At 49.5% G+C, this 27,969-nt stretch overlaps 1 protein-coding gene across 2 annotated transcripts in view; it reads left to right on the forward strand.

The window, feature by feature from the left end:
* The window catches only part of MYH9 (myosin heavy chain 9), a 250,168-nt gene that overhangs the window by 182,311 nt on the left and 39,888 nt on the right, over positions 1 to 27,969 (forward strand). For both annotated transcript variants that reach the window (XM_086958556.1, XM_086958561.1), the window contains exons 25-32: positions 13,383 to 13,554; positions 14,363 to 14,575; positions 14,720 to 14,864; positions 15,225 to 15,431; positions 15,663 to 15,767; positions 15,955 to 16,107; positions 17,161 to 17,409; positions 19,972 to 20,184. In XM_086958556.1, the coding sequence (XP_086814682.1) occupies positions 13,383 to 13,554; positions 14,363 to 14,575; positions 14,720 to 14,864; positions 15,225 to 15,431; positions 15,663 to 15,767; positions 15,955 to 16,107; positions 17,161 to 17,409; positions 19,972 to 20,184 (1,457 nt within the window). The remainder of the gene's footprint in view (positions 1 to 13,382; positions 13,555 to 14,362; positions 14,576 to 14,719; positions 14,865 to 15,224; positions 15,432 to 15,662; positions 15,768 to 15,954; positions 16,108 to 17,160; positions 17,410 to 19,971; positions 20,185 to 27,969) is intronic.

The following is a 27,969-nucleotide window of genomic DNA, read 5'->3' on the forward strand; positions in this document are numbered from 1 at the left end:
GAGTTCAGGTGATTGGACGTGTGTGGTTGCCAGCTTTTTGCCTCTGACAGTGCTGGCATCCACACATTGAATACAGCTTGCGTGTTTGCACGCGCATCATCTCCCCGTTGGAACTTGGTAGAGAACCTTCTTCCTTCTATTCCTGATGGAATTGTTTCGCCTTTTGCATGATGGCAGGGTATTGGTGAAATTTTCCCTCCGCTCTTCCCTTGACGCCACTGATTCGGTGGGACATGCTCTTGCTCATACTGGGACATGCTCTTGCTCGTACTGGGGCTTTGCGCCGCCAGGCTTGGGTGCGCGACAGTAGTTTCCCAGACCATGTTCGGGATGCTTTTAGAGATCTACCGGTCAATGGCATGGACCGTTTTGATAGCCACGTGGATTTAGCAGTCTCCCTCCTCATGTCTGGGCTACTGGACTCTTGCAGCGGGGCCTTCTGTCTTATGATTTTTTTATTCTGCGTAGGCAATGTTTCCTTGTTTTGATTTTCCAACAGAACCTGGGTTCTTTGCGTAGCACCCGGATGGTGTAAGCGGTTGTTCCGCCATCCCAGTATTCGTTAAGTCCAGCCGTATAGCTGGTTTGGTCTTTACTTTCTGTCCTCTAAATGTGTGCTTTGCCCAAGGACTCCCTTCCCAGGGGTTAAGACTTATCCTATGTGGGTTATTTGCTGGCTATTGGGTGACTGCCTTCGCACGCTCCTATGACGCCTACCTCATGGACTTCCGTCTGGGGTCAGGCCTTCCTATTTCCTACAGTTCGCAATGCTCTATTGCACTTCTGTTGCAATTGGCTCCAGTTGTTTGTAGTGCTTCTAGTCCTAGGCATGGGTTCCTTAACGTGCAGCCTCTTCTTCGCCTGTCTTGATGAGGTCCTTATGTTTTTTTGTCAGCGTTGCAGTGATCCTCTGGTCTATCGTGGCTGCCCTTTGGACGGCCACGGTCTTTCGGGGCCCTTGTTCCCTTCACTTCAGGCACAATTCTATCTGAAAGACACGTTATTGAGATTCCTTACCTTAGAATTTCCCCAGGCGTCAGACTGGATCTGGAAAATTTTGCGTAGCAATACCCCCTGCGCGCCGGCAAGCGGCGTCCGTGGCTCCGCGTCAGTCGTCTGCGTCGTTGTCACCGGAATGACGTCGTCTGAGTACTTAGACGCCGCCCATGCACGCTGACGTCAGTTCTTCTTTTTTCCACGCAGATCCGGAGAAGCTCTACCCCTTAGTCTTTTTTTTTTTGACTAAACTTTTTGATAATCTCTCGAGTCTTCAACTCCAACGGTGCCGGTAGGGATGCCCGGGTTAAAACCCTGTTCCAGGTGTGACCGACTAATGTCGGTTAGTGACCCCCAACGCCGGTGCCTAAAGTGTTTAGGCCTCGACTGCACCTGCTCAAACTGCCGGGCCCTGATGTCTAAGGCTAGGCAAGAGCGGTCTCGCATGCGACTACAGCTCCGGCAGTCATCCCCACGCCGCTCCCGGTCCCACAGGAGGTCGAGGGACAGGTCGCGGGGTCTGAGCCCTCGCAGCTCCGGGAGTGGTCATCGGTCGTCGGGATCCAAGTCCTCAGGTAAGAGGCATAAGAGGTCGGAGAGACGTCATCGTTCCTCCGACCCACCCAGACGCTCGCACGATGCAGCCGGGGGTTTGGGTGACACCACCCATGCGGCTCCGCCGGAGTCGTCGTCGCCTGCCCCACACCTTCGGGTCCCTGGGCAAGACACAACGCCTAAGGAGATCGAGCGGTACCTCATGGCCTTGAGGTCCCTCCCTCCTCAGCTGGGTTCTGTGGCGCCTCTGGGACCAACAGCCCCGGCTGGAGGGCCTAGCGGGTCGGGTGCTTCGGCCCCAGCGCCGCCGGCCCTCTCTGGATCCGCTTCCGGATCCGGGTCGTCGCTGGTCAACCTCACGACCTCGCCGGCCCTACGGGTGTCGCCCCCAGCGCCTGCTATGGGTGCCATCCCCGATCCTACCCCGGGTCTTGTTCTGGCGCCGCATCCGACAGCATTTGGAGATTTCTATTTCCAAGAACAGGACCCATCTGTTGAGCCTGTACTACAGGAGATGGGTGACGAGGGTGATTGGGAGGGGTCTGAGGACCCTCTGGCATAGGAGTGCCAGTCACCACAGGACTGGACATATGAGCTTGGGGAGGCCAGTGGCATTGACACTTCGCCAGACACTGGATTTGTCTCCCCTCCCACCGTGGCTATGGAGGAGGGGGCTGCTTATAGTGTAGTGTTGACACTGGCAGCCAAGGCTTGAGCTTCCTGTTGCGGCCGTGAGGACTAACCTCCTCACAGAGGTCCTTAAACCGCAGGCAAGCTCCAGTGAGCCTCTGCTGCCGTTTAATGAGGCCTTGTGTGACGTTCTTGTGGGCACTTAGTCCAAGCCCGCCACAGGTCCGCCTGTGGATAGGAATGTGGCCAGACTCTAACGCCCGGCCCCGGGCGACCCTTGCTTTTTGTCCACCCCCGAGAGCCTGGTCATCCAGGCCTCCACTTCCCAGACTGCATTCCTGACGGCCCCGCCCGATCGGGAATCCAAGAGGTATGAGCAGTTCGGGAAGGTGTTCTCGTCCCTCAGTTTGGGACTGCGGTCAGTTAATACTGCATGCCTCTTGGGCCGCTATACCCACACCCTGTGGGACGCAGTCGTGGACATGCTGCCACAATGTCCGGAGGAAGTCCGGGCAACTCACCCAAACCCTTGCGGAGGGTCGAGATGCGGCGCGGTATTCCATCCGGTGTGGGCTGGATACCACGGACCCACTGAGCAGGGCGATGGCAACTAAAGTGGCGGTTCGACGCCACGCCTGGTTGAGGTCCGCCAACTTTTTGGCCGATGTCCAGGCCACTCTGCTGGACATGCCGTTTGATGGCCGTCGCTTCTTTGGCGACAAGGCAGACCATGCGCTTGAGCGATTTAAGGACTTCAATGTTACGGCCAAGTCTTAGGGCCTCTCGGCCCCTCTCCAGCAAATGGGTGCCTTTTGCTCCTTTCTTGGCCAAGGAAGGGGCGCCCCACACGTGCTGCCAGCCACGCGCCGCCGAATGTCCAACGCGGTGGAGGCCGTGGAAACCGCGGCTCAAAAGGGGGTGGTGAACAGTGTGTCTGAATTAAGCAGACCACTCTTACCCAGTCCAAAGATCAGGGCTTGATCCATTACCGTTATTTATCTCACTGCACCATCCCAGCTCAGAACCTGGCTATATGCAAATCAGTCTGTCCCTGGCCCAGTGCATCATGGGAACAGGGCAGACTAAACTACCAAGCCAATTCTTCACCAGAAAGGAGACAAGCTACCGGGGACCGGTTTCTGGCATTTCAGCCGTCTTCGGCCCGGCTTGCTTGAATCCTGATGGTGCAGTGAGAAAGGGACTCATGTCTGAGTATACCCTGCCACACCTATAGTGGCCAAAAACGATTCAGAAAAGGGGGTGGTGATGAACAGTCTGAATTAAGCAGACCACTATTACCCATTCCAAAGATCAGGGCTTGATCCATCACCGTTATTTATCTCACTGCACCATCCCAGCTCAGAACCTGGCTATATGCAAATCAGTCTGTCCCTGGCCCAGTGCATCATGGGAACAGGGCAGACTAAACTACCAAGCCAATTCTTCACCAGAAAGGAGACAAGCTACCGGGGACCGCGGCGGCGGTCGGGGACAACGGCGTGGCCAGTTCCCACCTTCCCCCGCAGCACCTGCCTCAAAACCCTCCTAGCCTGTGCTTTGAGGCCCATGTGACGCCAGTGGGGGGCAGGGTTCGCAATCACCTCTTTCACTGGCGCACCGTCACGTCGGACAGGTGGGTGCTGCAAATCGTTAGAATGGGCTACTCCCTCCGCTTCGAGGCGACCCCCCTCCAGCCATTCCACCGCGTGTCGGGGGGTGGATCACTTGCAACTTCTGCATGAGGAAGTCACGGCCCTCTTGGCCAAGGGGGCCATCGAGCGCGTTCCTGGGCCAGAAGGTTGGTGTGGTTGTTACTCCCACTACTTTCTGGTACCCACGCCCTATCTTGGATCTACAGAACGTCAACGGCTTCCTCCGGAAGGAGAAGTTCAAGATGCTGACTCTGGCTCAGGTCTTAGCTGCCCTGGACCCAGGAGACTGGATGGTAGCGTTGGACGCCTATTTTCACATCACCGTCCTGCCGGCCCACCGGCGTTACCTCTGGTTCACGGTAGGCCACGAGCACTTTCAGTTTACCGCGCTCCTCTTCGGCCTTACCAGCGCCCCACGGGTGTTCACCAAAGTGATGGCGGTGGTCGCAGCTCATCTGCGCAGGTTAGGGGTTTCAGTCTTTCCCTACCTCGACGACTGGTTGTTGAAGGCAGCTTGCCCCAGACATTCGTCAACCACCTCCAGACTACGGCCGATCTCCTGCATCTGCTGGGGTTCTCCATCAACGTTCAAAGTCACACCTGTGCCCCTCTCAGAAGCTCCTTCATCGGAGCGGTTCTGGACTCTGCGCAGTTTCGGGTTTATCCACCCGCACAGCGGGTTCGGGATATTTAGGCTCTGATTCAGATCTTTAAGCCTTTATCCCGGGTCTGTCAGGTTGACGCTGCAGCTTCTGGGGCTGATGGCCTCCTGCATCCTTCTGGTGCTTCACGTGGCTGCAGTGGGACCTGAAGTTTCAGTGGGCCCAGCATCAGGGCAACTTGTCCAACCATGTCTTGATCTGAGAGCACAGCAAAACAACTGCTGTGGTGGCTCACTGACCGCGATTGAGTCAGTGGCAGATCACTCTCCCTACCCCACCCGGAGCACGTAGTTGTGACTGACGTGTCCCTGGGTTGGGGAGGCCACATGGGGCGGAGACCAGGGGTCTCTGGTCTCCAGCAGAGTCCCAGCTCCACATCAACCTTCTGGAGCTGCAGGCGATCCGACTTGCACTGAAGGCATTCCCCCCCTCTGTCCGGGGGAGTATAGTGCAGGTGTTCACGGACAACACCACCGCCATGTGGTACTGCAACAGGGCGGGGTGGGGTCGTGGGCCCTATGCCAGGAGGCTCTGCGCCTCTGGCAATGGCTGGAACATCAGGGCTTGACCCTGATGGTTCAACACCTGGCAGGTTCCCTGAACGCCAGGGCGGACATACTCGGCCGTCTTTGCATGATGGATCACGAATGGCATCTGAACTCGGACGTGGCGCGAGGCCTCTTTCAGCAGTGGGGAGAGCCTTGGTTAGATCTATTCGCCACAGAAGAGAACCCGCAATGTCATCAGTTCTGTGCGTTGGAGTTTCCAAGGTGGCACTCGCTCGGGGACGCTTTTCGACGCGAGTGGAGTTGCGCCTTTCCACCTATACCACTTCTACCCAGAGTGCTGAAGATCAGGCGCGACCGGGCTCAGGTTATCCTTGTGGCTCCGGATTGGGCTTGAAGATACTGGTATCCTGAGCTACTCTGCATGTCACTCGATCCCCCGATTTGTCTGCCTCTTCGACAGGACCTTCTGTCGCAGCAGCAGGGGACGATTCTCCACCCGAACCTGTCCAGTCTCCACCTACAAGCTTGGAGATTGAGCAGCGACAGTTGAGGCAATTTGACTTTTCTCCGATGTCTAATGTCATTCTGGCAGCCAGGCGTTCCTCCAGTCTGTATACGCCTGCAGGTGGAACAGATTTGTGGCATGGTGCACAGCAAAGGTTGTGGATCCACTCTCTGCACCCCTTTCTGAGGTTCTCCTCTTCCTCCTTTCTCTTGCTCAGCAGGGCTCTGCTCTGGGCACTCGAGGGCTACCTTTCTGACCTTTATGACTTCTTATGGCTACCTGATCAGCCTTCTTTGTTCAAGTCCCCCATTGTAAACAGATTATTAAAGGGCATCACTCATGTTCCCTCCTGTTCCTTTCGTGATGCCCCAGTGGGACTTGAATCTTGTACTTGCATACCTGATGTGTGCTCCCTTTGAGCCGCTCCGTCCTCTTCGTCGTCTTACCTTGAAGACTGCTTTCCTGGTTGCCATCACCTCTGCCAGGAGAGTGAGTGAGCTCCAGGCTCTTTCTTCTACACCTCCTTTCCTCTCTGTTCATCCGGACAAGGTTGTGTTGCAGACAAGACCTTCGTTCCTGCCCAAGGTTGGCACGGCCTTCCACATTACCTTGCCCACCTTCTTTCAGCCTCCCTCGAAAGAGGAAGAGGCTCCACCGTCTGGACCCAAAACGTGCGCTCTTACGATCTGGATCGCACACGCCAGTTCCGGGTGGATGACCAACTCTTTGTTGGTTACGTGGGCACTAAGAAGGGAAAGGCGGTGTACAAGCGGACCATCTCGCGGTGGACCATCTTGTGTATCCAGGTGTTACTCCTTGGCAAAGAAAGAACCCCCTGTGGGACTACAGGCTCATTCTACCCGGGCCACAGCGACTACCACTGCCCTGGGCCGAGGAGTGCCCTTGCAGGATATTTGCCAGGCAGCTACGTGGGCCTCACTGCTCACGTTTGCAAGACATTATTGCCTGGACAGCCAAGTCCGGAGGGATGGCTTCTTTGGCCGTTCTGTTCTCCAGGACTTTCTGGTGTGATAAATGGTTCGCAGACCCACCACCGGGGTTTGTATTGCTGGGGTATCTATTCTAAGGTAAGGAATCTATCACTAACGTGTCTTTCAGATGCACACGTTACTACTTGTGTAACGATATATCTGTAAGACATTAATTAGTGATAGATTCCTTACCGACCCACACATCCTCCCCGTTCTGCGAACCGATATCTAGGGTTAAGGTCATCCCCTTTCAGGGCCCTAGTTTCATGGCACCAGTGTTGGTTCTATCATGGCTCTGCGTATCTGGCGCGGAAAAGCTGTGCATCGAAACTGACGTCGGCGCGCATGGGCGGCGTCTAAGTACTCAGTCATTCTGGCGCTGACGACGGATGCGGAGCCACGGACAACTCCTGCCGGCGTGCAGGGGTATTGCTACGCAAAATTTTCCGGATCCAGTCTGACGCCTGGGGATATTCGAAGGTAAGGAATCTATCACTAATGTCTCTTACAGATATATCGTTACACAAGTAGTAACTTGTGCTTCACGGCTAATGCCCTGCCATCGCTTTGCACCATGGACAAAAGCTGCTGGCCGGCACGTTTACTGCTATTGGCGCACACTTGGATACCCAGCCCTTATGGGCCTGTCTTTCAAGGTAGCAGATCTGCCATGTCCCTCTCTGCTGAACATTGTCTTATGGCCTAGTTTCCTGACCACTTTCCCAAAAGCAGTTTTTCACATCCCTGTTGCTTCCGCACAGGTGCTTTCCACGCTTCTGCTTTGGGCTAATTCTAGAACACTCAAGGGGAGTATTCTGTTTAGGATACTTTCTTCTTGGTTCCTGGGGTCTTTAGGTTGGTCCAGACTGTTTCCACTATTGTGCATAGCTCGATCTCCTCCTCTGTCTTGCGGGGGACGTTGTTCCTCCTGGGCAAGGGGTGGATGTCGCTTATGGACATGGCGCTGTGCTCTTACACAGTATCTTTCTGGCAACATTCCTTAATGTGGTTTCCACAGAACAACTCCACTTTTGAAGAAGAGTTTTAAGTGCTCCTTAAAGAGCTCATAAAATGAGTGAACCTACCTTCCCAGTGTGAGAAAGTGGCTCTATGTATACTGGACCAAAATAAGGTAGTGTGTATAGTCCACCAACCCCAGAGGTATAACGGAGGTTAAAGTCAGGGCTGACCTTACACTCCAAAGTGGTAGCTTGGTTGAGCAGTAAGGCCGTACCAGAGGACACTAAAGCATTTGTTGTACACAGTCAGCAAAAAGTTTCACACACAAGGACTGAACTCCAGGCCAATTGTTTTTATATCAAAAGATATATTTTTAGAACAAACAGGCATTTAAAAAATATACTTTTCTCAGTGAGTGATCTCAGGGTATTGCTTTGCAGAAAGGCAATTACTTTGTAAACACTATAGGGACCGGGGTTGCAATAGGCAACACAATTCAAAACACAATTTAGCATTGAGCTCAATTGTTTTTCTACACAATTACAGTTGATTACTTTGTAGATTACTTTTGTAAGTCCAGGACTGGATCCTAGATTCAGTCCTGAGATCTAAGCTGGAAACAGTTTATTAAAAACGTTTTGGTTATTGTAATTTTTAAGGAATATAAAGGTACTTTAAAAGTTCACACTTAAACTTTTCAGTGAAAATCTGGCAATATTATCCAATAGGAGAAAATTCAGGTTGCAGGTAAAGTAGGTTCTCGTTACTTAATCCAGTACTGGGCTCCTAGGTCCAGCACTGGGATCTCTACTTAGGACATGCAAGTAATTACGTTTCAGTAGTTCGATTTTTAAATATTTCAAGTTTTCAAAAGTAGACACTGAAGAAATTTCACAGAAAAGCAGATAATTTATTCCTTATGAAGAAAATTCAGGTTACTAGTAAACCTGGTTAGGATTACTTTTGCGATACAGTACTGGGCTACAAGATACAGTACTGGCTTCCCTCCTGATCACAGGTGAGTACTTCGGTTGATTTTATAGGAATATTTTAACTTTTCAAAACTTCACACTTAGAAGATTTTTCCAGTCAAACCAGTCCATGTTATCCAATGGCAGGAAAGTGAGTTATCGGTTTCCAGGTGAGTACTCGACCAGTACAGTTAAGGTTCTGGGCATATCAGTGGTCCCCCAGGGTCAGGTGGGTACAGTTGGTTCACCCTCGGGGGCAGCCGGGTGCAGAGTTAGTTAGGCCCAATGTTAACCAATGAGGGGCAGAGGGCCTTCGGTTAGTGGCTGCTGGCTAGCAGGCCACGTGGCTGTGGGAGCTGGGCTCCTGGTCACTTGCTCAGGGCAAATTGGGAAGTAGGATAGGGCAAAGGTTGCACTGCCAGAGGCACTCGGGCGGCAAGGTGCTTTTGAGCAGTCTGGGGCTCAATGTTCAATGGGAAAGGTAAAAAGGGAACAAAGGCTGCAGACTCTGGAAGGGTTCTTCAGGTGCGACCACCACTTCAAGAGGTAATTTGGGATCCTGGAGAAGAGGTAGGTACCCCAAAGGAAGGCATAGGGAGCCACAGGCGGCCGGGTGCAGGGGTGTCTTTGGGTGTTGGGAAATCTCACCCTCAGCTGGTCGCGGTTGGAGGGGTCCCTGGTTCTGAGCCTGCAGGCATCTGGTTCATAAAGGAGGGTCTTTGGGCACTGGACTTCGGGTCCCAGTCGCCGGGGGACGTCCTCGTGGTCTTGGATCAATCGAGCATGGGCTGGGCTCGGCAGGCGCAGAGTGGGTAGGTCTTGGGCTTCCTGGCTGGCAGCAGGGTGTTGGTTGTTGAGGTAGAGCCTCTGCTTATGGGAGTCCCAGTATTTAAGAGGGTCAAGGCAGGCAGGTCCTCCAGGGGTCCCAAGGTTGCTGTCTGCAGGAGTAGTCTGGATTGAGCAGGTTCCAGGATCGACAGACTGGTAGGGCTGTGGCGAAGTCAGTTGCTGTCGTCCTGTTGTGAGCAGCTGCACGGCAGGTCTTCTTGATCTACTTTCTTTTTCTTATCAGGATCTAAGGAAGGAAGGTTCAGGGTGCCCCTAAATAATAAGTTTAGGGTCATTACAGGTGGGGCAAGGGCAGGGACCAATAGGTCCCTGTCCTGGGGTGGGTACACCCCCTAGCCCGCTCCCCTTCTGTGGGAGGGGGGGCAGGAGCCTAGCTGTGATTGGGCAGGGCTCCCCATCTTCATGATGGCCGGAGCCCGGGGTCGTGCCTCGCCTCTCAGACCTGAGGGGTGGGGTTGGCAGAGGCTAGCACCACCCACCTTCCTGGCTTTGGGTTTCCCACCATTCTTCCCGCCAGAGGGGGGGTTAGAACTGGTGGGGGCCTTTTGCGGAGTACAGCTAGTGTCCTGGAGAAGCTCACAAAGGCGGCATGCCTTTGAAGCTTCCCCCTGCCCATCCTGGGGGAGGAGACCTAGCAGCCCGCCCAGGATGTGTATTGTTGCAGGTCCAGGAGAGCGAGGGGCTCTCCACCCAGGGGACCAGCAACATGTCTGCTGTTTAGCAGCCTATGCAGCCACTCAGTCCAGACGTGGATTGTAGGTTAGGTTTCAGGGGGCATCTAGCCATCACTAGCAAGTCAAAGTACTACTTTGGTGCCGCCCCTAGCTCCTTCACCAATTGCTTAGCAGTGATGGCTGCCCACTTATGGAGGGGAAACATCTGTCTTACCCACCTCAATGATTGGCTGACCAAGAGTCTATGCCTAGTGCAGGCGTCTCCTACCTTTTCTGTAATAAGTGCTACCTATGTTCAATGAATTATTCAGAGCTACTGCAAGTGATGCATCAGTCCATCAAAGCCTGTCCGCAGTGATCACATGAGTGCATTAGGCAGGGTTTCCAGCAGTAAAGTAAAAAAATACTCAATTTGGCTGTTATGTATTACCCATGTAGATGCATCCCAAAGCTGCAATTCCCCGGCTCCAAGGTAATGAGTAATAAATGTCTCTAACTCAAATAGCTTAATTTATTTTAAAAGTTAAACCATTTTTCTCCAAACATCAGCTTATGAGTTCTAAAAATACACTTTTGTCTCAAATACATGCTTTTAATTTTAGCATACATATCGTATAACCAAGCAAAGGCTTTCATATTAGTCTGAGATGCATGCAGGTGAGGTACTCGGAGGCTGCTGGAGAGCTACTGGTAACTCTGGAGCAACTTGTTAGGACACCTGCCTTATTGCATACCCAAACTAAAGTCTCTTCTACAACCTGACTGTTCACGCTACCAGGTCTTACCTATAACAACTGTCCCAATCAAGTTACCCCTGTATGCTAAGGATCCTGGCAGTCCACACCTTTTAAATTTTAAGTCATATTGTCGTCTTAGTCAGGCCTCCTGGGCCTGATGGCTTAATGCATTGCCATAGTGCCCTGAGCTAGACTACCCATGTGCCCACTGCAAGAGTGCTTTACATCCCAATGGCGACAGGTGGCTGGGTAAAATAGAGCCTGTAGTGTTGATAAATGCCAATGTGTATCACTGCAGTGATGGAATAACTTTTAGTAAGGCATGCATGGCCTAGACCCCATGCCACAAATTACCATTAATACTAGTGCCTTTCAAGCTGGTTTGGTGGATTTCAACCTAACTGCTGTGCAGGGAGTGGTTCTCATCCGAAGTGGCACTGCCGATGTTGAGAGCCTCTCCATACCCCTCTCCCTCAAAGCCTTACTTTACTTCATTCAGGGCAAAGTAATCTGTGTACCTCAGTGGGATGCATCAACTCCATGATTGGGAACTTCACCCACAAATCCTGGCCACCACCTTTGGTGCTGGGGTGCTCCAGAAATGCACTCATTCGTGACCCCAGAAAACGTAAAATGCCCAAGCTTCGCCTCCAGGTACCTACTCTCGCAGTCCATGGAGAATGCACTATGGCTGAACTGGTTGGGGATCTTTGCTTACTATTTTCCACCTTGCACTCTTTCCACTCATGATACGACGCAGACATTTGACGCCCATCCTAGTAACCCAATCTGGGTCAGATTGCACATCTCAGTTTTGAGTACTTGGTCTAACTTTCCCCACAAGAAGCTCCCCAGTAGACTGTACCTTCTCAACAGGAACCAGGGTGAGATCCGATACGCAGACCCCAAATAGCTCAATATAACCGTTTGACACCTTAGGTCCTAGAGTTTGGCTACCTTTGTATCGCTGGAATGCTTGGACATCCTGTGAGTCCCACAAACCAGGAGCCAGCTGTTCAGCAAAGTGGAAAAGAGTAGTGCCCACAACTGCATTTACAAACATGTGGATACCCCCAAAACCTGTAGTCCAGGGTATCGTAGGTTACCTGTCCATCTCTATAAATCTGATCTGATAGACTACTAGCTGCAGATTCCTTAACGTAGAATTCTCTCCGGGCGTGAGTATGGATTCGGAAAACTTTTTGCCACACCATCCCTGCGTGCTGGGGGACCTCATCACGCAACTCTGCCCAGGCGTCATTGACGTAAATGACTTCAGCGATGTCCCATCCCGGCGCGCCTACGTCAGTTTTTTTCCTGTTCTGTGTGCAACGCAAATCCGGTTCGGGCCTGCTTGGGCCTCGTTTTTCTCCTTGTGATGTATTCTGGTGGAACATTGTGCGAATGCCTTCGGGCTTCAAGACTTGCACGTCATGTGGGTGTCTTATGTCTGTGACGGACCCTCACCTCATTTGCATGTGGTGTTTGCGGGAAGATCACTGCACCACTGATTGTGAGGCGTGCCAACAGTTGAAGCTGAAGTCGCGGCGGGAGCGCCGGATGAAACTACTCTTGGCGTGTCTCAAGGTCTGCTTCATCCCCCCCTCGATCAGCCTCTGCAGACTATTTGAGAAATTCTGTCTTCGGCGTCCTTCTCCCTCTCAGATGTCGCGAGAGCGACGCTCCCTGGTGGGTAAGTGTCGCAGCTTGTCCCAGGGGCTGGTGTTCGGCTTGCTGGGGGCGTGGGCTCTCCGCGTGTGATGCGGCCTGCGTGTCTTCTTCCTATCCAGTTTCCCGGTGAGGGTGCGTTGAGTCCAGATGGAGACCTATGCGGCAGCTTTGCAGGCCTTGCTGGCGTCTCCTCTTCCGGACCCGGGTATAACCTCCTCTACCAGATACATAGTTACTGAAGGGGAGTAACTCTTATGATGATCCCCCCCCCCAGCTGATTCCGCTCCTTCCTTCCCACCACCGCACCTTGTACCTGCTTACATTTTCCTACTGCCTTCCTTGGGCGTTTGCCAGCTGTCAGATTATACCAGCCATTTCGCCTTTGGTTCTTTAATCTCTTATCCTTGTTCTGCTCCCTCTTGCCATCTGCCAACCCATCTTCTACTATGCTCAAGATTTCTCCCACATGCAACTGTTATTACCACCTATCTCCTTGGAGTTTCTGGTGGGCCTCTTCTGCCTGCTGCGTCTGTTGCTGTCTTTTCACCGAAGTCTTCGGGGCACCTCCGATCTCCATGGCGGGAAAAAAATTCTGAGCCTGCACACACACGATGGGGGTTGTAGCCTCACCAGAGGGGATCAGGTTTCCCAACCTCCCACAGCAACAAAAAAAAATACAAAGCACTTTCCGACTCCAACCACAAGATGGCGGAATATGCACAGCATAGTGAACCCAGAAAGATCTTCAAGCTGCAAAACTACACCGACAGGTAAACTATTCGTTTTGCAATTTATTGGTGTTGAATTCTTTTAACTAGTCTGTTACTTCCAGTTGTTTTGCATCTGCTCAAAGTGTGCATATGTAATGCATACACCTTGGGATTGCGGTGGTTCCTGAGGGTCAAACTAATTTGATCTCACATTGGTTTTCACCCCAGCTATCGCTATTCAGCTCTTCTGCTTCCACCTTCAGCAGGCTTTGTTTTATTGATAAACCCATGCTTTGTCCATTCAATTAGAACGACTCCGCAGAGAGGAGAAACAGCGCCAGGAGCTAGAGAAGACTCGGCGGAAGATGGAAGGTGATTCTACTGATCTCCATGATCAGATTGCAGAGTTGCAGGCACAGATTGCTGAGCTGAAAATGCAGCTGGCAAAGAAAGAAGAGGAGCTGCAGGCAGCCCTTGCTAGGTGAGTGCTTCTCTAGCCTAACTAGGTCATCATTGAAAGTATTTAGAAATAAAAAAGTATTGTATAGCCATGCTATCAGATCAGCTTACTTCATCTGATTCGAATGATAGTTGTGCCCACTCCCCTTTCGGGGTTGGGAAATGTAGGTGGTCAATGGGGACAGGCTCAACCATTTTGGTGCACGTTAGGAGTTTAATCTGCTGAGCTTTAATTTGAAAATACAATGAACTTGCTTAAAAGCTTTTCAGAAAACCGGTCACCCAGTAGAGTTAGCGTGCCTTAGTTGGGCTGTGTCTCTAAAGGAGTCTAAAACATTACAGCATATGTGGTTCATGGGGCACTTTCAGTTTAGAAGTGAGTTTTTCAGATCACTTGTTTAAAGATAATACAATTCTAAATGCTAGTGATCAGGATTTTTGTAGTTCCTTTCTCCTCTGGCAGGGCATGGCTTCAAATATTTCCCCAGCATTCATTGGTAAAAATGGACAACACCTGGGTCTCGACGTGCTTAGGTTATTTTGCAGGTGTGCTCATTTATTTTAAGGCATGGCACTCTGTCCACTTGGGACAGGAGCTACAGTTAGCGTGGTTAGTCCTCAGTGGCACGGTCTCCTCTTGAGAGGGGAGAAAGATCCCACTTTAGCGTAAGTCTTCAGCCCTAACAGTCTCCCAGCGAGAACATCCATAATTGGATGCTATTAATCCTCAGTTGCTCTGTCCCCTGTGAAGGAAGCAAGATTCCATGACTGTTATCTGTAGTTTTGTCTGCTATATGCAGGAAGTTCTGAGCTTTGCACTTTGTTGGCAGAATGGAAGAGGAATCTGGGCAGAAGAACTTGGCTATAAAGAAGATTCGTGAGCTGGAGGCTCAGATCAGTGAACTTCAAGAAGACCTAGACTCAGAGCGTGCTGCCCGCAATAAAGCTGAGAAGCAGAAGCGTGACTTGGGTGAAGAGCTAGAAGCCCTCAAGACTGAGCTGGAAGACACGTTGGACACCACAGCCGCTCAGCAGGAACTCAGGTGGGGGAAATGTGCTGGGCACTTGCAGAAAGTTGGTGGTTGTTGCACTGGCTGGCAGGAGGATGCATGTGAAGAAATGTAAGACCTCCTTTTTCGCCCTTTGTCCAGATCATTAATTGGGTCTTTTTTTTTTTTTTTTACCAGGACCAAACGTGAGCAAGAAGTGACTCAGCTTAAGAAGAGCCTTGATGATGAGGCTAAGACGCACGAGGCACAAATCCAAGAGATCCGGCAGAAGCATTCGCAGGCGGTGGAAGAGCTATCTGAACAGCTGGAGCAAACCAAGCGGGTGAGCCAACCTCAAGGGTGAAGAGGAGACTTTCATGGCCCGGGGTTCACAGGATCATGGCTGGTGATCAGGACTTTGGTGCTGCACTAATTTAAGAGCTGGGATATGACCATTAAAATCATTGCACATGTTGTTCCAAGGTGCTTCTACAGCCCTTACATAAACATGTTCTGAACAAAACCAATTCCTAGACCCACTCAGTCTATCCACATATTTGTGTTCTGTTGACCCTACATTGGTAGTCTCTAATTGTGGGACCGATCACCTGCCTCCTATACCTGCTCCCCATCTTTTTTTCTTTCAGTTTGAATCTAGTCATCTGATGTATCTAATGGATGCCACATTCTCTCTTCTTTAAAGCTGAAAGGAAACCTTGAAAAAACCAAGCAGGCCCTGGAGGCAGAGCGCAATGAGCTAGCCACTGAGGTGAAGGCTCTGCTGCAGGGCAGGGGGGACTCTGAGCACAAGAGGAAGAAAGTGGAGACCCAGCTGCAGGAGCTGCAGGTCAAATTCTCAGATGGTGAGAGGATCCGTACAGAGTTGGCAGAGAAGGCCAACCGGATGCAGGTGAGTGGCCTTTCGAATCTTAAAAAATTGGAGTATATTTAAATGGAAGTCTCATGTTGGGCATCGGAGTTTAGGAAACAGTTGGGCACAAACTCTGACACGGGAAGTATCTTTCTCAAATCGTGATGAGTGCTGATCCTACTATGCCGACGATTGTGGTTCTAGAACTTAGTCTAATAGTACATATTTAAGTTTGTGCTCAGCTTGTTGTGCCCTCGTGTTTTTCTGTAGGTTGAACTGGACAATCTCACTGGGCTCCTGAATCAGTCGGACAGCAAGTCCATCAAGATAGCCAAAGACTTCTCCACACTGGAATCACAGCTACAGGACACACAGGTGAGTTGGGCAAGCCATGTTTGCCCCTAAACTAGAGGCACGTTCTCATGTTCATTTACAAGGCTAATAAGCCTTACAAACTACTTTTCCTGCCATGGTCTGTCCTGGAGACTCCATCCATTCTGTGGAGGGGTGGGTTTGTTCCAAGATGTATTCAGTTGCCTGATACTTTTCGATCTGTGAGCAGGAGCTTCTTCAGGAGGAGACCCGGCAGAAGCTGGCGTTCAGCACGAAGTTGAAGCAGATGGATGAAGAGGTGCACAACTTGCGTGAGCAGCTTGAGGAAGAGGAGGAGGCCAAGCGGAACTGTACCAAGCAGATCACTACTTTACAGTCTCAGGTGCAGTACATATAAGATGTATGTTTAAGGGCTGCAGTTACGTGTATGTGGAGGGGCAAGCTAAAGCTATGATGTGTATTTGTGTTGTAGTCGTAAGCGTCATCCTTGTTGTAGGGACATGCATGTCAGCCACACTGTGGAGAAGTGTGGCTCACTGGTTAGGAGGCATACCCTGAAGCAGAGGTCGGACCCGGGACCAGGGTTCGATTCCCGACGCGGCAGGGTCCTGAGCCCAATTGTCCACAGACTCGATAATGCTCGCTTTGGTGCCCACTCTAAGCACGAGTTCACACTATGCAGCTCTGGGCAATAAGCTTGCTTAATCTCCACAACGCCCCCCCCCCCGCCCCGCGGCGGGATGCCTGGCTTTCACCTTGGGGATGCCCAGTACGGGTTATCTCACAGGGAAAAGCCAGGACGGGTTCCCAATGCAAGCGCCGAGATGCCCTAGGGTAAGTCGAGCGCTATATCACACACATGTACTGCAGACTGATACAAAGGAGATCAGTGCCCTTCTCATTTGAAGTGTATAATGGCTCATTGTGACACTCCCCTTGTCCTGTGGGAGGGTCATCTCTGAGAAATTGTAAAGGACTCCACACAGAAGCACCTGCCTTTAGAGTGCAGGTTCTGTATTTTACTAGGTGGAGAGACTAGTCGTCTTCCAGTGAGCTGCATGTTGTAGAGGGTGCAGAATTTGGCTCACTAGGCACCAATCCGGGTTTGTCCTATACTGTGAATCTTTTCTGGTCCATTTGAAGTGTTTTATCTGAAGTTTGGGAAATTGACTGCACACATGCATGCTTGGGGTGAGCACCTGTTTCATGCATGGCTTCCAACTTAACCTTCTTTCTATCCTTTTACCCAAACTCCTCCATCTGGTGCTCCTTGTTAAATCATTCCTCACTCTTTAATTTTCCCTTGTAACTTAGTTTTGTTTCTTATTGTTGGCTTTTACAATATTCTTTGGTTTCCTCCTTCACTTTAAAATGTTAATCTCAAATTGTTCCTTTCTAACTCTTCTCCCTTCACTAAATCTGTTGGTTTCTACAGATGACTGATATGAAACGGAGGATGGACGAGGGCCTAGGCTCTCTGGAGACGGTGGAGGAGTCCAAGAAGAAACTGCAGAAGGACTTGGAGAGTGTCAACCAGCGCTTGGAGGAGAAGGCAGCTGCTTACGACAAGCTGGAGAAGACCAAGACACGTCTGCAGCAAGAGCTAGATGATCTAGCTGTGGATCTGGACCACCAGCGCCAGATTGTGTCCAACCTCGAGAAAAAGCAGAAGAAGTTTGACCAGGTGTGCAGATGTGAGGTGTATGGGAAAATGTGTAGTGTGTCACTGCATGAGGGGTTGTAGGTTGAGTCATTGGTTGAAGTAGTGTTAGAAACGTGTGACCGCTTTGGAGCTTGGGGAATCTTGAAATTGTCCTCAAAAGGAGTGTGAACACTGTGAAAGGGAGTGTTGGAAAGTGGGTTATTGGTAGGGGCAAATGTAGATCTGCCACTGGCAATAAGGCCACTAACAAATGATGGGACTCAGCATAGGTCTTAGAAAAGTATTCCTTTGCTCAATCAACCCTTGGTAACGTGGCTGTGGGCAGACAGGCTTAACTTCAAAGACTGGTATGTAAATCATTTAAAAACACAATTTCAGTAAATAAGACACAACACAAAATAAATATACAACACAAAATAAAAATCCAACACCAATTTATAAAAATGGGTAATATTTTTATATTTTAAATGACACCAAACCGAAAATAATCCACTGTAGGGAACCAGATATGAATTTTTAAAGTATAGTCATTTTCTAGTGCTTAGAAACCAACCGTGCCCCTTAAGTCATTTTGTTTTCTGTCAGGGACACCTTTTATAAATTGTTCTGAAGAATTCTCACCACTGTAGTGGGCGGCCTTCAGCAAGCGGGGTTCAGTTAGAACACCTTCCTGGCGTTCTGATTGCGGGTCCCAAAGTATCCAACACACAATCCAAGGTTCTGGAATCTCCAAAAGGGTCCTTGAAAGTGTGTAACTTCAATTCCGCAATCCACTTGAACAAAACCCTTACAAATTCCCTGGCACTCTAGGCTTTAAATTCTTTGTGAGGCTGTCCAGGTGAGCTGTTAACCTGTAGCTTGCAGGGAGTTCCACTCTTGAGTCCTTTAGCAGCAAGGTAATCCACAGGGCTGTAGTTTCACTTGGTACAGTCTCCATAGATCAGGCCTTAGAGTTCCTTGCACAGCAAAAATCATCAGCAGGGCACTTCTTGCTTCATTCATTTTCAAGCAGCAGATCTGGAGGGCTCTGCCCCTCTCAGATACTTCAAAATTCTCTAGGTCAAGCACCAGGTCACTGCTGACCAATGAGAGCAGGGCAACTCCTCATAGTTATGACCACAGCCTGTGGAGTGTGGCATTAGTTTGTCCCAGAGTGCATCATTCTTCCAAATCCAGAATTGGCTGATTTTCCAGCAAGGAGGTAAGAGCTGGCTAAACACACCCCCTGGGATATCTAATTTCCATGGACCATCCCCCTACCATCTGCACATACCTTCCCCCTACCATCTGCACATACCTTCCTTAAGCCTAGCCCTGACTCTGGGTCAAGACTGTCACAGTGGACTGAAACCCAGGCCTCCCCTCTGCCTTTGAAGAGCGTAGTTTACGACTCCACCTCCTGGCCTGGCATTCCTATAGAACAGCACACTGCCCTCCCAGCAACCTGGCTAATCCACTTAACTCTGACCAATCAGGTCCAACCACTGAAAGGCTGAATTTGGACTTACAAACAAGAAAGTCTCAACTTATTGTATGTACACTTTAGGAGAAATTTAACAATATAATATTGTTGGATTTACTACTACCATTCTGGGAAGTCTTTGAATGGTCCGGCTAGTCGTCTCCTACCAATATTTAATAATCAATCACTTCCTACCATGTTAACCTATGGGCCATGGGGTTTGCAATAGGGAAAATGCCCTGGCCCACTTCAAGAACCAGGGCTTATAAAAACATTTTTAATACAAATTTCCCTAATTTGTACAGGACCCCCAACCCCTGTGCAACTAGCGGAGATTTCAGGGGTTCTGAATCTGCAGAAATATTGCAGATCATCCATACCCAATTCTTCTAGCATCAAAGTCTAATTTGAGCAGCTCTTTAATACGATGTGGGGAGTGAAATGTAAGATTTCACTTTACCCAGGCATATAAAAACATTTTATAAGGGCGCTCCTTATAGATAACTGACCCCCACCCCTGGGATACCTAGTGGTGACCTTGGGGGGTCCCTAATATGCAAAAACATGGTAGTTAAGGGCCCCTACCCCCAAAGTCGAGTTTGGGCACAATTTAAGGTTTAAAAGCAGCCCTGGTCACCAGGGATGCTTTTAAACTGACCTCCGGCTTCAGCACTGCACACATGCTAGTGCAGAAAATCTTCTGGCCTCTAAACCGCCATGTCCCAGGATACTGGAGACTTCTGCCCTATTACATACTAGGGGCTTAGGTGGTAGGTCATGCCAATTACAGGAGTACCATACCATAGTGTACCCTAGTGTATGTTGGGTGTCTTAACTGTATTCTAATGTGTTCCTTTTAGCTTGGCACTAGTTAAACTGAGCCCAGGGTCAGTCAGTTACCACCTGTTCCAGTCAGCAAAAAGTTGGGGGGTGCCCAGGGCACAGGATGACCTTACAACAGGGAGCTTGACAGCTAATTTTGACTACCAATAGTGGGGGGTGTCTGCTGCGTTACCCAGTAGCATATTGAGTCACTTATCCTCTTCTAGTGCAGTTTCTTTCGTACCATTGAATTCCAACCATGTATATTAGTAAAGACCTGACTTGTCTTCCTACCTCAGATGCTTGGTGAAGAGAAGACCATCTCCTCCAAGTATGCCGAGGAGCGCGACCGCGCTGAAGCCGAAGCCCGTGAGAAGGAATCAAAGGCCCTGGCTTTAGCTCGGGCACTTGAGGAAGCCATGGAGCAGAAATCTGAGCTGGAGAGATTGAACAAGCAGCTGCGTACAGAGATGGAAGACTTGGTCAGCTCCAAAGATGATGTGGGAAAGAGTGTAAGTACCACCCTTGTGGAGAACTGACTATCCTGTAATCTTGGTGCACATCTTGTGTAGAGGAGAGATGGTGTGCTTGCATATTAGAGGGGTACATGCCACTAGACTTGTTCAGTCGAGGCTTCTGGTTTTTTTCGGGGGTAGGGGGTGTTTTTTTAAGCCAAAATGGTTTATTTTAGCTGTCTCTCCCCTACATTGCCCCAATTAGGTTTCTTTCTTCAGGATCTCCTACATTCCAGTTCTAAAGTTTTGGCTTGTAGGAATTTTTGATATGGTTGCGTATTTATGATCTAAATCTTTGCTCCCTAGACTCTTGCACATAGTTGCTAATGAGTGTTAATTTCAAAGTGCAAGATTTGCTAGGATCTCCAGGCGGCAAACTTATTTACTGGTGTCTTATAGTAACACATGGTAGGAGTGCCAAGAGTTCCACTTCTCAGATTCCTTGGGTGCGCAGTACCTGGTGTGCTTGTTTTGCCTGCTAGTCTTACCGCTTTAAAATCCTATTTTAGTACGTAAGTGATCGTGGCATATGGCTGCAGACCACACTATTGCATTAGATCACCATCTGGTGGTGGCCCCGGATGATTACACTTTGTTGTTGTCTTGGAAGAGTCTGTCTGTTGAATGACTCCTCCCTTAAATCGTAGTGCGCATGGGCATAGACTCCATCTTCAGATTGTTTTTTCCGGCATCTGGCTCGGATGTGTTCATTGTTTGGTCCTGTTACCGTTCTCTTCAAATCCATAAATCAATCATAATACCATCTGCATCGTCGTCAACAGGGATTTCGGTTACCAGCATCAAGAGGCTTCACATCTCTATTCCAGCGTTCGTCTGGGCCCAACTGCACCATTCGGCCTTTGGCTCATGGAAAGAACACCTTTCAAGAAGTGCCCTGTGTGGACACCAATTCCCTCACACTGATCTTCATGAGGTTTGCAATCTGTACTTCTCTCCAGAGCACGAGAGTCGAGACTGTGAGGCCTGCGCTTCCTTCTGGTCCAAGAAAACCATCAGTGACCGTCTAGCTTGAAGAGTAATGACGCAGTCATCTTCATCAATACCAGACCTCATCATAGACGAGGCTCCGATTGAAGTAGAATCCAAGGAACAGCAGCACAAAGACATTGCTTCCAAAGCAGAGGATTCAGCTTCTGGAGCAGAGATCAATCCGAAGATTATCTTCCAGCTGGTCAACCAGTTGGGAGTACAGATGTCGACCCTGTTCACCCCACCATACCGAGACAGGCTTCGGTTCCACCTCCACCTTCGGGTCCAGGTGCACACCGAACAAAACCTTACGACGCCCAGCCTTCTGTCTCTGCAGCAAAGAATATAAAAAAAAGCCTCCTGTCGACTCGGGCTCGAGTCAGTCTGTCGGTCCCGAAAAGCAGAAGGTCCTTAAGCCAAAATTAACACCGGCACCAAAGCATCCTTCGGTACCGAAAGTGGTTGAACCAAAAAAGTTCGGCACCGAAAGGTTCCCAAAGCTACCGAGCCAAAAACCACCCCGGTTCCGAAAAAAGTGAACCCGAAGACTGTTCCGGTACCGAAACATACTTCGGCTCCGAAGGTAGATGGGGTCTAAATGTACTCCATGAACAAACTCCGGATCCAAAGAGCACGGATCCTAGGAAAAAGTCTTCAGAACCGGAACCAAAACCTGCTCCAGAAGCAATAGACACTGTTAAAGATAAGCATTTCGGCCCAAACCACATAAATCTGCGCCAAAAAAGGATTTTCCAGTAGAAGAGCTTTTTAAACCTGATACAAAGCAAGGCTCTTCATATTAATACAAAGACTGGACACATCACTTCAGTACCTGAAAAGAGGAAAATGGACTATCACTATCCTAAACCACCGCCAGTTCCCCTCAAAAAGCATGTTCAAACTTCACCCATAAGGATTCCTTCACCAGAAGCAGAAATACCAGTAGATATTTCTGCTGTACATTCGCCATCTAGTACAGTCTTATACCACAAGATGATGACGGGGGTAGCTACTCACAAGAGGTAGAGTGAACATCACATGGACAACATTAATGACCCAGATATTCCTGGGTGACCCATGGGAAGATTATAATGCACCAGATCTACCACAAGATAATGTATATCCTTCTAGACCATCTCCCCCAGATGACACTATTGGGTTTACGCTGCTCATTCATAGAGCAGCCACTTTCCATGGAGTAGACCTACGCACAGATACATTGGAAGAAGACTTCCTAATGGACACACTAATGTCGTCACAAGACCACAACCACACTTCCAATACTTAGTGGAGTGGTAAGTAGGCATGGGCGAATTTTGCGAATCTCGCGTTCGCGAATTTTGCGGATTTGCGAACTCGCAATCCGCGAATTTGCGGATTTTTTTGTGTGTTCTCGCGGGTTTCTGCCAGTTCGCGAGGGTTTTTGTACAATTTCGCAAACGCGAACTTACCTGTCGGGTCGCAAGTTTTGCGAACTTGTTGTTTCTACGTGTCCAGCCTGTTTGGGACACTCTTTTTCATCACTGCCACCCTCTGTCACCACTGCCACTCTCTGACTACTCATGCCACCCTCTGGCTCACCCATGCCACCCTCTGTTTCATCACAGCACTCTCTGGTTGTCCAGTGTACATTATTGTGGCAAAGCAAAGCACACCTTCCCTGCCTCAAGTGACCTGAATTAATTTGGGGCTGATTAATGTGTCACAGAATATTTTTTTAGCTGGCACCTGCTTCCTTAGTGCTTCCTGATTAGTGATCTTTTGCACTTGCTAAGTGCTTTCATTGTTGCAAAATTAGTTACAACACCTGCCCTGCCCCAACTGACAATAATGAATTAGGGGCTGATTAATGTGTCACTGGATTTGAACTTCCAGCCTGGCTCCTGCTTGTCTCCCTTAGCTGTAATTCAGGACCTTTGTGGCATATGTGTAACTATTCTGAGGGTCAGAGCAGGGTCACATAATAGTTGCAAGTAGGCAACTGAACTCTGGAGGGGCCCCTCAGGAAGCACTACAGGAAATGGCTACTAATGATGAGCTTGAACTTTTGAACCTGGTAAGTAGTTTCAGTTTTGCTAAGATCGTATTTCTGCAATTTAGCGCTTGTTCGCGGGGCGCGAAGTTGAACTGGGAAGCCGCGAACTCACGCGAACAGTGCGAGCAAGCCATAAAATCCGCTGCTTGCGGATTTTGCGGGAAATTCGCGATTCTCGCGAATTTACCAAAAATCCGCGAGCGGAACGGATTTTCCGCCCATACTTAGTGGTAAGACATGCGCCTGAAATATTTAAAAGCCCAGTTAGAGCAAGGGTAATTAATCCCAGACTAGAAAAAAAGTACAAAACTGATCCAGCATACATTAAAGGAACGTTGCCATTGGACTCACTAGTAGTGTCAAATGCGAGAGCTAACTCGCAGACAACAGAGGATGCTCCACCCCCTGACAAAGAGTCTAAGCTTTTAGATGCTTCGGGAAAACTCACCATTTCACAAGCTGCCAATGTCTGGAGGATTGCTAACACTCAAGCTTTGTTAGCAAGATACGATAGAGCTCATTATGATGAGTTAGTCACTAATGCAACACTTGCCAGAACAATATAAAACCAGGGCTTCTGACCTACTACAGGAAGGCAAGGTTATTACAAATACCTCCATAAGATGTGCACTAGACACAGCAGAGACAGCCTCTAGAGCAATAAATACTGGGGTATTGTTGCGTAGACTTGCATGGTTACACATCTCTGGGTTTAAACCAGAAGTACAAGCCAGTATCTTAAACCAGCCCTTTGACAAACATCTTTTCGGTCCATCAGTCGATAGTGCACTAGAAAAGATAAAAGGATAAGAAACTGCAAAATCCATATGAGCTTTACAAACACAAGCCCATAGGCCTTCTTTTCGTCGCTCCTCATATAGGGGCGCCTCTAAGGGTTTCCAAACCGACAATACCTCCTTCTTACAAAGCGCCCAACCAAACCTCTCCTAATATTAATAATAATAATAATAATAACACCTGGAGCGCGTGGCTACCCCTGAAGGGGGTGTCCCAGCAGGAGAGGGAGGCTAGGAGATTCATGGAATGCTAAATAGCCAAGTTTTCAGAGCCTTCATAAACAGTCGGTCTTGGCTTTCCTGATATGTATTGGCATGGTGTTCAACAGTGTAGCTGTTTTTACAGTGAACGAACAACCGCTGAGACGCGATTCTTTTATCTTTTTTAATTATTTTTTTTAACGAGGAACTGATAAAAATTCCTGATGGTTGGATCTCGGATCTGGTCTGGGTGTATTTCTGTACTCTAGCTTTGAGGTACTTGGGACCTCTGTCAAAGCCCGGCGTGCTATGGTTAATGCTTTGAACTCTATTAAAGCCTAGTAAAGGATATTAAAGAGGAGGTTATAGAGGAAACGACAATAAGAGCAGAGGTAGAGGAAACAATCACAACACCTCCACTCCTAAACAGTGACTTCCCTTCCATCCCCCCCCCAGTCCATTCCACTCAAGTTGGCGGGGAGGTTACAACAGTTCCTACATGTCTGGAACTCCATCACCACATACAGGTGGGCAAGACAAATAATTCAGTCAGGTTATTGCCTGGACCTTACTTCCACTCTCCCAACAATACCACCCAGACAGCGTCCCATGTCACAAGAACACCTCATACTGCAAAGACCAGAGGTGGAATCTCTACTGCAAAAGAATGCAATAGAACCAGTCCCAAAACATCAAAACACTTTTATTCTCTATACTTTCTCATACCCAAAAAGGATGGGTCCCTCAGACTTATTTTAGATCGAAGGCCCCTAAACCTGTACATACAATCGGACCACTTTCATATGGTCATGGTCACACTAAAACAGGTTCTACTGTTGCTAAAGAAGGGAGACTTGCTTGCCACATTAGATCTAAAGGACGCCTACTTCCACATTCCCATACATCAATTGCACAGAAAGTACCTGCAGTTCATTCTAGAAGGTCAACTCTACCAATTCAAGGTACTCCCTTTCGGAGTAACTACAGCACCTCGAGTGTTCACAAAGTGTTTAGCAGTAGTAGCAGCACACTTAAGAAGGGACCACATTCATGTCTTCCCATACCTGGATGACTGGTTAATAAAATCCAAGTCATACAGTCAATGTGTACAGCACACACATCAAACAATATGCCTGCTACACAAACTGGGATTCACAGTAAATCAAGTCGTCTCATCTCCAACCATCCCTGTCTCAGCAGTATCTAGGTGCTACAATAGATACCTCAAAGGCAATAGCGTACCCCAACCAAACAAGAATACAAATTATGCAGGATCTTATCAAAAGATTCCAGCCACAGCACTCACTACCAGCTCGAGTGTTCATGCGACTAATAGGAATGATGGCATCTTGCATTTTCATAGTACCATATGCAAGACTAAAAGTGTGCCCCATACAAGAGTGCTTAGCAAGTCAGTGGAATCAGGCTCAGCAACAAATAACAGATCTGGTGATGGTAGATGACCCGACATATCGCTCTCTGCAATGGTGGAACACCAAAAACCTTTCCAAGGACCGGCCGTTTATTGAGCCTTTTCCGCAAATATTAACCACACAAGCATCTCGTAGGATGGGGAGCAGCACATTTACAAAATCACACAGTACAGGGCACATGGACAATGCAACAAACTACTCCACACAAATCTGGAGTAACTAGCGATTTTTCTAGCTCTAAAATAGTTTCAGCATTACCTATCAAACAAAGCTGTACTAGTCCGGACGTGCCAGGGTCGTTCTTTTGCAAACTTAGATCCCCAACTACGGGGTTTATTTGGAGCGGGCAGGCATCGTGTCGCTCTGGTAACACTGATGCGTCCCAGGGCTGATGGGAAGATTAGTGGTCCCAGATTTTGAGTGGTACCTGGCAGCGCAGCTTCAATGGCTCACCCAGGCGGTGGTATGTGAGTTTCGCAGGCTGGAGGGACCACAGAATAGGTTGATCCCAAGGCATGTCCTCTCTTTTATAGTTATGGGCCAGAAGTTGGAGCTCGGCCACCTCACTCTCTAACGCACCCTCCGTCTGTTTGCTCCGGAGCCACAGGCGCACGGGCTCCCCCGGCCCCTATGCCCCGGAGATTCCCCTAGGGAGGAGTACGGCCCTCCCACACAGAGGGGATTGGTCGGCGTTGGCAGCCTGGGAGGATCTTGGGCTGCACATGCTTGGAGACTTCTATCGCAATGGGGCGTTGTTGACCTTTCAGGAGTTGCACGACTCTTACGGCCTCCCGCGGGGGGACTATCTGCTGCACGCTGCCCTGGTGACAGTATCCAGAAACACTGGGGCGGGGGGCTTGCCGAACCGGCGACCTCCTTGGGGTGCCAATGTGGTCATGGCGGCTGGCACTTTTAAGGCCGTCACCTGTCTCTACCGGAGACTATCGACGGAGACCCTGGTACCCTTGGATGGGTTGCTTATCAAATGGGTACTAGATCTTGGGAGGCCCATCCCCAAGACGACGTGGCCTCAGCTGGTGCGGCGCGCATGGAAGGGCACGCGGAATGCTGTTCCAAATGGTCCAATTTTTCACGCTTCATAGAGTACTTGACGCCTGTTAAGATTTTGCACTATTTTGGGGGCACCACCTCCCCCTGCCCGTGTTGCGGCACGGAGGGAGCGGACTTTGCCCACATGTTTTGGTCTTGCGCAATACTGACCGCGGTGGTTGATTGAGTGCTGTCACGGACTGGCAGATAGAAGTTGACATGTGCGTTTGTCTGTTGCTCCCGCACACCCCCGCATGAAAGTCACTAGTAAGTTCTACGACCTGGGATTAATCCTAGCCAAACGAACTTACCATGCCCTGGAAGTCGCGCACCGGTCCTAGCTATGTGCGGTGGAAGGCGTGCCTCCTGCGTTGGGCGCAGGCTGAGAGCTCTCTCCGGCTGCAGCAGGCGAGACAAGATAACGACAGGGCATTGGAAGTGGCTAGAGCGTGGGAGGCACTGGTGACAGAACTACAGCGCCCGGTGGATAGCTTGAGTGACTAAGAGTAAGATGTGCTATAGGACTGGAGGCTGGCTGGGAGACCCGACTTTGCAGTGGTTGGATCTTAGCGCATGGTTGGAAAGTGCACGTAGAAGTTGCCCCCCCTTGTACCGATTGATATGACAACACTTAGGACTGGAAGGAGGGTATTCCTGTTTATTGCAATAATGTAGGTTGAGCGAGGCGCACTGACAGGGGTGGGGAGGGTGGAGGCTCGGGTCATAAAAGGCATGATTAACAGATTGCGTTGTATTTTGGAATAGAGTGTTACTATCAAGTGATACGAGATGTTCCCACTTTGATAAGAATGCCAAAAATTATATTTACAAAAAAAAGCTGTACTAGTCCGGACGGACAACATGACAGCAATGTATTATATTAAAAAACAAGGAAGAACACACTCCCTACAGCTCCCTCTGCTGGTGCAGAGCATATGGAGGTGGGCCATTCCTCAGAACATTTTTCTATTAGCAGAACATCTACTAGGAGTTCACAATCAACTTGCCAATCTGTTAAGTCATCGGACAACCGATACACAAATGGGAACTTAATCATCAAGTTCTTCAGCACTTTTTTCGAAAGTGGGTCAACCAGAGGTAGATCTGTTTGCTACAAGAAACAACTCCAAATGGTGACTAGCTTGTGCAGGGATGGGGGAAGTGTGTATTAAGTCCAAAGCCGGAATGGTGGGTGGTGGCTGAGGGAATGTGGGGTGCAGCTTCCAGCAAGTGGCGCGCAGCTGATAGGAAAGCGTGTCCTGTGACCCCGAGGTGT

Source organism: Lissotriton vulgaris, chromosome 1_1 (genome assembly GCF_964263255.1).
Source record: "Lissotriton vulgaris chromosome 1_1, aLisVul1.2, whole genome shotgun sequence".
NCBI classification, from domain to species: Eukaryota; Metazoa; Chordata; class Amphibia; order Caudata; family Salamandridae; genus Lissotriton; species Lissotriton vulgaris.